Source organism: Rattus norvegicus, chromosome 1 (assembly GCF_036323735.1).
Source record: "Rattus norvegicus strain BN/NHsdMcwi chromosome 1, GRCr8, whole genome shotgun sequence".
Taxonomy (NCBI): domain Eukaryota; kingdom Metazoa; phylum Chordata; class Mammalia; order Rodentia; family Muridae; genus Rattus; species Rattus norvegicus.
Genome location: NC_086019.1, coordinates 165,841,031 through 165,852,275, shown reverse-complemented (window position 1 = coordinate 165,852,275; position 11,245 = coordinate 165,841,031). Strand labels below are relative to the sequence as shown.

At 42.3% G+C, this 11,245-nt stretch overlaps 1 protein-coding gene across 4 annotated transcripts in view; it reads left to right on the top strand.

Annotated features, from left to right (window-relative positions):
- Positions 1-11,245, top strand: part of Rnf121 (ring finger protein 121) — a 69,477-nt gene that overhangs the window by 6,557 nt on the left and 51,675 nt on the right. Inside the window, exon 2 of one of the 4 annotated variants that reach the window (XM_063262826.1) lies at positions 108-227. The exons of 1 other annotated variant lie outside the window; for it this stretch is intronic. Coding sequence is in view for 2 of the 3 variants with exons in the window: in XM_063262824.1 (XP_063118894.1) it covers positions 366-428 (63 nt within the window). In the remaining variant the exon portion in view is untranslated. Of the gene's footprint in view, positions 1-107; positions 429-11,245 lie in introns of those variants that run through there. 2 more of the 4 variants (XM_063262824.1, NM_001107540.3) reach the window with 2 other exon arrangements.

The window sequence follows — 11,245 nt, the reverse complement described above, 5'->3', positions numbered from 1 at the left end:
GCATGGGAAATGTAGTTCTTAGTGCACACGCGTCTCTGCTCGTGTCTTAAGTGAGGGAGCGTCGCGAAATTTGCGCATTCAGGGACTCTCCCTTTTCTTTTCCACAGTGAGGACTGGTGAAATATTTACACTGAAATAGACAAAAGCAACTTTTCGTTTTCCGAGAGCGAACTCCTGCTGAAGCTTGGCAGTGCACGAGTCGCCCCTTCTTAATTCCGAAAGAGCAGGTAGATGGTCTCTAGGTTCCTTACAGGCATCCGCCTGTCTTGACGCTCCGCCCAGGCCGCGCCTCCGATTGGCTACAAGCACTTGAGCGGCGGAAGCAGCTGGCTCGCGGGGGACCGGGGTGGGGGCCGGCCGTGAAGATGGCGGCAGTGGTGGAGGTGGAGGTTGGAGGAGGTGCTGTTGCGGAAAGGGAGATAGATGAGGTAAGAGGAATTGAGAGACAAGAAAGGAAAGACAGCTTGAAAATGGTGGGAGAGGAAGTGAGGGATGGGAGCCGGAGGTCCTAGGAGAAACGGGAAAGATCTTGAAAGAGGGAGCTGTCAGGGGAGGCGGGTTTTCCGTGAGGGGACTCTGAGGGCTTCTGACTCAGGGACCCCAAGGCGTTCATGGTGAAGTAGATTGGCAGTAGCCTTAAGGGTGGTGATGAAGGGCAGGGCAGAGGCCAGGGAGAAACGTTAAAGATTTTGAGGTTATTACACAGAGGTCCAAGGTAGGGCTCTAGGGCTAAGAGGTAGCATTAATTGGAGGGGCGTGGACTTCAGTAAGGCCAGGCCGAGCTTTCACCGTGGGAAAGGACTCTGAGCTTGACGTGGAGGTTGGGGACACATATTACAGCTTTTAATTATTTTAGGTAGAGACCATCTTATTCTTATATTCGAAGGTTTGTACGTATCGCATGTTTAGTGAAGTTTTGGTCAACGAATGAATGAATAATTGTGTATGAATGAACAATCGTGTAACAGAAACAAGCCATTTTGTGCACTGAATCAACATTTTCACTTTTAGGACAAATCCTGGGTTAAGTGCTTGGCACCCAAGAGACTTCCCCTTGTAAAGTCTACTGTGTAGTAATGGGATGGAAGAGGCATTGCATTATGTGTGTTATGGTGGCTCTGAGAAGGAGCCAGGGAAAGTTTTCCAGTTGTTGAATGGTTTTCTACTTCATATTCATTCTCATTCTCTTTCATCCTCCTCCCGCCCCCCCCCCCCCCCCGCCGGTCCCTTCAAGGTGAACTTGAAAAAGGTGTGAACTCTTTATCTAATAGGCATTTAACAATCAGAATATTGAATTACTAGTAGTCCTTGAAGGAGACATTGAGCTTGAAAAAATGAAAAGTACCGGGCTCTGAAAGGAAGTGTGAAGGTAAGAAAGATAGGGGACAGTCTGAGGCCAAGCGGTCAGTGATAGTTTAGAGTTGCCTTGGGATCTTCTGTGTGCTAGCATATGGACAGAGATAATACTAGGGGACTAGGGGAGTGAGTAGTGATTGTCAGTGATTGTCTTCCTATGTCTTTGCTGTGGTTTAGATTGGTGAAGAGTCTGAGGCAGGGAATAAGTTTAGGAAATAATGACAATTACTTGGTATGGTAATGAACTATAATTTGTTTTTGTTTTCCCTTTCTGGTTGGAATAAACTGAGAACACAGCACTAACAGGTAGCATGTGGCCTAGTTTCTTACTTGCTAATTGCTAGAGACTAAAGGTGTTTGAATGCTGCTTGGTTGGAAAGGTGAACTGGTTGTAGAAATAACCTTTCAAGGCCCCTTTTAGCTTTAAGTTTCTGTGTTTACAGTTGGCAGCTCTTCATTGAGGTATTTTGAATAATAAATAAGGGTACTGAAATTAAAATTTATGGTTCGTTAGTTATGGCTGTTCACTGAGATGGTTTCATATATAACTTAATTGAATATTTCTATCCCTGTCTAGCTTTTAAATGAATGAGACTCAGACTATGATTTATTCATTTAGCTTTAGCACAATTACTGGGTAAATTACCCTAGTCTAATTTTCTAATGGCTGGACTGGCTACATCCCCAACTGTGCTCCCCAAATACTTTCTGTTTGAGTCTTCCTGGGTTATTTCTGCTCTGGCAATTTTGGATACATGTTCCTGGTCCATCATGTCTAATGGAGACCTCCTCTTTTCCCTTCTTCCTCTAAGCCCTTCTCCCTCTCCTTTCTCCTCTTCATCCCTACCTGTGACCCCTGCCTGGTAACTCAAACCTTGCCCCATTCTATTCTTCCCAGTAATTGGCCATCCCTAGTTTTATTTAGCCAATAGGTTTAAATTGGGGAGCAAGGTTTATATAGCAAAGGCTGGTGTACATGGGAATTTGCTCATCTTGAGGCAGCCAGATCTTGGGGTACAGAATTTAGTATTTGAATACGTAGCAGCACCAGACCAACCCCGACATTCATATATCTGACTTTTGGCCTGCTGTCACTGAACTCTGACTTTTTCTCTCCCTTTTCCTCTTGTGAGTGCTGGGATTATATGTGTGTGCCACTAATGCCTGGCTAATTTTTGACCTTTTGCTTCTTAGTGTTTTAAGGATTTAAGTACTCTTAGTAGTATGATCCATATTTCAGTGTTAGGTATACAGGTCAACTTTACATGAAGCCACTAGCATCCATCCAGAACCCCCGTTGCTTATGTTATTTTCCAAGAAAGAATATATCCTTATTGTGAGGAAATTCTGTGTGAACTGGTTCTGTTCTTTTCCTTATGAGTTTAGGAAAGTAACTTGAGAAGCAGGAAGTTATCAAGAAGCTCTAGAGCGAGGTCTGGCCTGACAGACCTCAGTTTGTGTGCCTTCTACTGCTGTAGCCTCTGCTGTTGTGCTCAAGCTTTCCCTAGTGATTGATGAGGTGACCTATATCATTAATATGTAACTATGGGAAGTGACTATATGTCATGCCTTAGGGATTCAAAGGTGAATAAAACAGAATCTTTATCAATTTACAGTCCACTGGGTACATATGCAAATAGCCTATTTCAAAGCTAGTGTATAAGTGTTGGAATGAATGTGTGTGTGTGTGTGTGTGTGTGTGTGTGTGTGTGTGAGAGAGAGAGAGAGAGAGAGAGAGAGAGAGAGAGAGAGAGAGAGGTAGGTGCAGTGAGGCACAAGAAACAAACCTAAAGTTGGTTAGGGGAAGTCATGATAGAAATGGAAATAGCTGATAGATTTAACCCACAAATACAGCTGTGATTTGCATGTAGATCAGTGTGGCTTTCATATTGCACTTTCCGCCTGACTGACACCCCTTATTCTGCAGTCCAGCTTGGAAAACCTGGCTAAGATGGGAGTGATGCACTTTTCTACTTTGGAAGAAGGCATGCGCTGTGATTTATTCTTCAGAATATTATGATTATATTTTCCAAAATCAGATGTCATCAGTGCATATGTAGTCTGGAATACCAGTTCCACCCTTTGGTCTGGCTAATAACTTCTGCCTTGGAGAGCAGGATAGGAAGATGGATTTAGGGTAGAACTACCCGTGGAAACAGCACTGCTGATGGAACCTTTAAGACAGCTGCTGTTTAAAGTATTTACCTTGATTATCTCATGTATTAACTTGCAGTAGCCATGTGCGTTTAGATGCTGCTTTGTCTTTTCTCTAAAAGGATTGGCTTAAATTCATGTGTGTGCATGCAAGTGTGGTGGTGTCTGTGGAGTCCAGAAGTGGGGTCAGATCCCTTGGAGCTGTGGTTATGGATGGTTGTAAAGTACCTGACGTGGGTGCTGGTCCTCTGCAAGAGCAATATGTGCTCCTAACCACTGAGCTAGCTCCCTAACCCCAGCCCTGTTTTTAAATTTTCTTTTGAGATAAGGTCTTGATAAGTTTCCCGGGTTGGTCTTAACTCGGGATCCTCTTGTCTCAGTTTTCCAAGCAGCTGAGATTACAAGCATGCACATGCCTGACAAACTACCCCTTTTAAATTAAAAAAAAAAAAATTCTTGAAGCAGTGTTTTTGTTTCTTTTGTTTTTTGATTTTTTTGCCTAGACGATCATAATGTTAATCAAGAGTGGTTTTTTTTTTTATTAATTTACTTTACTGATAACTTGATCATGTCAAACTCTTGGTTATAAAGAGTTATCATTGCCACAAGCGAATACATGTTCTGGACCCTAATTTCTATCTCTCTGTTTGCTTATCTGTCTTGAAACAGAGTCTCGGGTAGACCAGGCTGGCCCCAAACTCACTACATGCCTGAGAGTAATCTCGAACTTCTGGTCCTCCTGTATGTTGAAAACCTTTCTTTTCTTAGTCTTAGCCTATCCTTTAGGGTTCTAGCCAAGAGTTTCCTGGCTTCTGGGACTTTTATGACTTTTGTTTATTTTTGTGTTGAGACAGGGCCTTTCTATGTATCCCACACTGGCCTTGAATCCTCCTGCCTCACCTTCTCTAGTGCTGAGATTACAGGCATGTATTACCATATGCAGCTTTCCCCAATTTTCATCATATTCCTAGGTCTATTCTTAGTTTATAATTTTATTCATCAAATCTTTTTTGTTTGTTTTTTGAGACAGGATCTTGGTGTGAAGCCATGGCTGCATTGAACTTGACATGTAAACTAAACTAGTCTTGAACTTTGACCAGTCCTCTGCCTCTGCATGCTGTGATCACAGTGTGTGTCACCACGCTCAGCTTCTGCATCAGATTTCTGTGTGCTAGTCACTGTTCTGTGCCTCATGATACGATGGATAAAGTATAATGATGTCCACAGGAGTTCACAGACCAGGGCAGGGTCAAAGCCTAAGAAGGGGAAGGCCATGTCACAGTGGCTGTGGTCATGAAGTAGGTGTAGTTAAGGAGAAGTAGCTATGTCATAGCTGTTCTTCCCAGCTACTTTAGTAAAACCCCCAAACCCAGGCTGAGATAAATCTGTTCTCTTGCTTTTTCAAAGCAAGAGCAAGTTGCTGTTTTGTTTTTTATGTTTTCCTCCTGTGGATCTCTCCCTGTAGACGTTTGATAAATGTGCCTTGTTTCCAGGGATTTCTTTCTCTGGGGATGCTTGGTCCAAGCCAGATTGGAAGGATTGAGGCATATGTGACTGAGTTTAATCTTGGATGTCTGCCTGTCTTTGGAGTTTCTTCTGCATATAAAATGAATGGTAGCATTCGAGTCTACTAGGAGAAGAGACCGCTAGAGGAGGAAGCAGCAGACCCAGATTTCAGAGTAAGAAGAGAAGACTTGTTTTATTCATAAACAGCGACTGATAACAGATGGGTAGAAAGCTGTGTTGAGAAGGATTCTGAAGGAAGGGCACGGCAGAAAAGAGTCCGAAGGGAAAGTGCTGAAGGCAAAATACTACAGAGCACTTACTCTGGGCCAAGGCCTTAAACACATTTCCTAATACCTCAGCTTTACAGGATAGGTGTACTGTTACTATCTCCATCCTATAGCTTTGACAGCTGAGCCATACATAGTTTAAGAGACTAACCTAGCATCAAGCACACAGGTAAATGACAGAGTTGGTCTTCAAATCCAAGGCCACTGCATCATCTGTCCTCTGAGCTGAGCTCCTCTGGGCAGTATGAATGCTGTCTCTTCTTGTCCTGTCTGCACTGCTGTTCCCACTGTGTCACTGTGGAACTCATTTCCACCGGGGACTCTTCAGTGTGGTGCTTTATGTCTTTGTCTCCCACCAATGGCTTTCTCCTTAAAGCCCTGCTTACTCTTTTATCTCTGGTATCTGGCATAGAGTATGATTCTATAAATGTCTAAGTGAGCTTTGATTTTAACCTTTCTGTACCTTTATCTGTGAAAAGATGGATTTGGACTCTGACCTTTGTGATCTCTTGCAGCTCTGAGGTTGAAAGTCCTGAATCCCACTGTTTTACTTTGTGTTTCCTACATGTTCTGTCAGGTACTTACTACATGCTTAGTGAATGAGTGTCTGAATGAGTGAAGATGTAATTATTCTCCATAATGTGCACCGACAGTGTTGGGATGAGAAGAAAAGACGGTAATGAAGGAGTAAACAAAAAGGCTTATGCATAGGTCTATTCTATGACTTTTGACCTTATAATCAGTCTTACTCTGGCAGACATCCTCCTGTGTGTCCATGGGTTTATAACAACTGCCAGCTCACCCTTGCTTTTGTTTTGGAGATTTTTTTTTTTAATTATTTATTTATTTAATGTATGTGAGTATACTGTAGCTGTCTTCAGACTCACCAGAAGAGGGCATCAGATCCCATTATACATGGTTGTGAGCCACCATGTGGTTGCTGGGATTTGAACTCAGGACCTCTGGAAGAGCAGTCAGTGCTCATTAACTACAGAGCCATCCCTCCAGCCTGTTTTTGGGGATTTTTATGTTGTTTTTTTTGAGAGAGGTTCTTGCTGACCTCATATTCCTCTTTTAGTCTGTTAGGATTATAGGTATGAACCACCATGCATGGCTTACTTTTTTAAAAGTAAGTCATTTTTTTATTGAATAGCTCATACATTTCTAGAAGGAATTATGATGCCATCTGCTTAGCAAGGAGGGTAGGAGAGAGAAGAGAAAAGATGACTATTTCGACCCCTTGAACCGAGGAACTATCATCTTTGTATCTTTCTCAGGGCCTTGCTCAGAGCGTGGCTGGCACACCTCAGTGTTTATTGAAGAAATGAGACTGCAGGGAGGTGTTTGTTAAGGAAGAGAGGACCGTGTTACAAAGTTCACGGATATGCTTCCTATCTTTGGAACAATTCAGTTGGCCCCACTATCAGTATTCCTTCACCTCTCCTCTCTTTTTGTTTTTTTTTTTTTTTTTTTTTTTTTTTTTTTTGAGACAGGGTTTCACCTTGGCTGGCCTGGAACTCATGTAAACCAGGCTAGCTTCAGTTCATACAGATCCACCTGCTTCTGCCTCCCAAGTGCCAGGATTAAAGTCATTTGCTACCATACTTGGCATTTTTTCTTGAGATAGTGTTTCCTTGTGTAACTAGGCCTTGCCTTGAACTCATTGTGTAGCTCAGGCCAGTCTCCCAAGAACTGAGATTTCAGGCATGCGTCCCAGTGCCAGTGTATTGCCAGTACTTAATATAAGCTGCTTATGAAGCATTTGTACATTATTTAGTGTCACATTGTTCCTTGACAGTGAATTATAGACACAGAATCTGAGGACTTACTGGTTGCCTCCATTGTGCCCAGTATAGACATCTATCAGCACTTACTATGTTGCTTCACTTCCTATTAGGTAGCGGACTCTAAGGAGATAGGGCCTTCCAGCACCTACACTTGCATAGGTGCTGACGTAGTTATTATTCAGGTCTTTATTGAACTTACACCCTCAGTCATTCCTATCAGCCCCCGTTGAAATCCCTAGGAAGTGGCCTTTCCATGGTCAGCCTTTTCCCTGTCTTTTTTAATTTACATGTATGAGTGATTTGGCCTCATTTGTGTGTGCACCACTTACAAGCAGTGCCTGAGAGGACAGAAGAGGCATCAGAATCTCCTGGAACTGGAGTAGCAGTCAGCTGTAAGCTGCCATGTAGGTGCTGGGAACTGAACCTGGATCTTCTAAGAACAGCATCCAGGGCTCTTAACTGCTGAGCCATCTCTCTAGCCTAGCCTATTCCCTTTGCTTCTCTGCATCTTTGACTTTTGGGGGGCACAAGCACTTCTGAGAATGCTCTGGAGAACTAGTCTCAGGACACCTGAGGCTGTTTCAACTAAAAACTATTCCTGGGAAGCTAACCAAAGAACTAACTAGTGTCTTTTCTTGTCTCTGACTTTGCTTCTTTATGTTTTCCCTTCTTGAAGTCATTTGTTATCTGTGTTCCTCTGAGAAAAATCTGTAGGTAAACACAAACTCATTAGTGCCTTCTAAAGTGCAGCTCTCCCAAGAGGATGCTGGGTCATAGCCATGGGGCTTTAGGCCCTGGGCAGCTGGGGAGAACCCTGGAAAGGGCAAGCCAACTGGGTTCTTTGACATCACTGATGGTGTTAGGAATAACTCAATCTACTCTATTACTGAGGCTTTGTATGACATTTTATTCCCTATTTCCCTTAGGATTGCATCTGTCTTCTGAGGCTATCATTTAGTGTTCTGCAAAAACATTTATTTTTCCTCCTATTCTGATGTTGTCAATAATACCTATTCTAGTGTTTAATGTGGACCAGGCACTAGGTTAAGCATTAGCTTAATTCAAATTTTTAAAATTAATTAAAATTATTTCAAAACAGTATTCTCATCAAAACCAGCACAGAAGTGATTTATTCAGGGCCACACAACTAGTAAGTAGAGCTGGGATTTTGACCTGGTAATGTGGCTCTGATTTCTTTCAAATTTTATCATATGATATATATTTTTAATTATATCAGGTACTGTTTGGGAGCACTTCAGGAATTATGACTAGCTCTTGCTCTTGCCCTCTTCCCCTTTGTCCCTTCTCTCCCCATTCCTCCCACCCCCCGCCCCACACTTTCCTCCACCATGCCTGGCCTTTACTCCTTTCCTCTTCTGCTCTTCTCTCATTAAACCTTTCTATGTGGGGAAAAAAAAAGAAATTATGACTACATAACAAGGCTATTTCTGAGAGCTTAAAAGAATTTATGCTCAGGCTGGAGAGATGGCTCAGCAGTTAAGAGCATGGACTGCCCTTCCAGAGGTCCTGAGTTCAATTCCCAGCAACCACATGGTGGCTCACAACCATTTGTAATGGGATCCAATGCCCTTTTCTGGTGTATCTGAAGACAGCTACAGTGTCATATATATAAAATAGATAAATCTTTTTTGTTTTTTTAACAAAAGGAGTTATGGTCAAGTAGGGAGAGGAACCCATCATGTGATAATGTAGGTTGGGGCTAACATGTTGACTTTGAATGCCAGGCTGAGGAATTTATATATAGTACTCATTTTTTTTTTCAGTCTTCAGCTATTTAGTATTAGATACTGTGTTGGGTACATGAAGAAGGATACAACACAGCTAATTGTAGGGTAAAACAGAAACAGATTTGGTAACAAGTTGATACCATATGGTATAAGTGTGTGTTAGGTGCTGTGATAACAAAAGAGGGAGTGTTGAACTCTGATGGGGATCCCCAAGTAATTAAAGAATAAATTGTCTAGCATGTGTGATGCCTTAGGTTCAATCCCTAGTACCTTAAGAAAAGACAGACAGACATGTACTAGAGAAGATGCCTGAGCTGTGTGTGGTGTATGTGTGTATGCATTTATACATGCTTCTACATGTGTACATACAATTACATATGTGAGTGCATATGTGTGTGGGTCAAGTGTCGACACTGGGTGTCTTTCTCTGTTGGTCTTCACCATGTATTTGAGACAGGATCTTTCACTGAACTCTGAGTTATCTAACTGGTTAGACTGACTGGCTGCAGAGCACTGGGGATCTACTTAACCCTCACCCTTAGGTGTGAGTGTTACAAATATACTACCATGCCTAACTTCTATGTGTGTCCTGGGGATATAAACCTAGGTCTTCCTCATGCTTGCATAACAGCTACTTCACCAGGTGGGCTGTTCTCTAGTCTCTGATTTAGTTCTTTTTATTTCCTTCCCTTTTTCTTTTCTTTCCGTTTTTTTGTTTTGTTTTGTTTTGTTGTTGTTTTTTTTTCCCCTAGACTGGTGGGCTGGAGAGATGGCTCAGCAGTTAGGAGTATTAGCTGAGTTCAGTTCTCAGAAACCACACATTAGCTCACAACCATCTGTTAACCATAATGCTATGGGATCCGATGCCCTGTTCTGGCATGTAGATGAACATGCAGATAGAGTACTCATATATATAAATACATAAGGAAATAAATCTTAAAAAGGGAGGGATGGCTATTTTTTGTTTGTTTGTTTGTTTGAAGATGGACTCACTGTGTAACTCTGGCTGTCCTAGAATTCACTATGTAGACCAGGTTGGCCTCAAACTCACAGAAATCTGCCTGCTCCTGAGCTTTAAGTGCTGGGATTAAAAATGTATGCCATCAAGCCTGACTTATTTCTCTCCTCCTCTTCTTCATCCTCTTCCTTTTGTTTCTGTTCCTTCTCTTCTTCCTCTTCAAGATTTTTAAAAATTATTTTTAGGGATTGGAAAGATGTCTCAGGGTTTAGAACACTTGTTCCTCTTGCAGAGTACCCAGGTTTGATTCCCAGCCCTTACATGGTGGCCCTAACCATCCATAACTTCTGGCCTCTGTGGGCAATGCATACAGGCATGTGTCCCACATACTTACATGTAAATAAAACATTCATACATAGAAAGTGAAATAAATAATAAAAGATTTTATTTCCCGGAACTGGAGTTACAGTTAGCTGTGATCTGCCATATGGGTGCTGTGAACAGTGTGGGTCCTCTGCAAGAGCAGCCAGTGCACTTAATCACTGAGCTATCTCTACAAAACAACTTCAAGGGAAAAAGAAAACTGTTTTCATTCAGTGTGTATTTAAAGTCTGTGAGATGTGTTAAGAGCGGTGCAGCAGAATGGAAAGAGACAAAGTCGTTCATGTATTAAACAGCAGGGATACTCTGAGAACTTCTACAAGTTCTGTGTAAGTGGCGATAGGTTAAATGAGGGGTGGGATTGGAGCGGCCTCTTCAGTATCATGTTAAGAAAACACTGGGAATTTAGAGCAGGGGAGTAGCATCTGCAGATCTATGTCTTGGCAGCTGGAAGTAGTACAGAAGTTATTTTTGGAGGGATCAGGTTTAGGGAAGGAGAAGAATTAGGAAGATCCTATGATAGTCTGGGCAAGATGATAAAAACTCAAGCTTAAGCTTGGAAGAATAAACAGGAATCAGGTGTGAAAATACTGCATAGCTGTGCTTCCGTCTCTGTGTTTTGGCCTTCATATCCTTTGCCTAACACATTCACTAAGCATTTGTTGTTTTGCAAATGTTAAAGGTCGTGTATATGTAACTTCACGTTTATTATCGTGGTGGTGGTTGTCGTCATTATTTTGAGACAAGGTTTCACTGAAGGTAGAGCCTGCCGTTTCAGTTAGGCAAGCTGCCCTGTGTGTCTAGGATCTTCTTGTCTCTCCCCGGTACTGAGTACAGATACATATTGCTGTACCCTAATTTTATATGCATGCTAGAGATCTGAGCTTAGGTTCTCATGCTTGCACAGCAAGCACTTTACCCTTTGAGCCACCACCCCAGCCTCTCTTCTTCAATTTTGAGACAGGTCTTACTATGTAGCTCAGCTTGACCGTGAACCTGTGACCCTCCTCCCTGAGCTTCTGGAGTGCTGAGATGATTGGCATAAGTATAAACATGCAATTCAAGTTG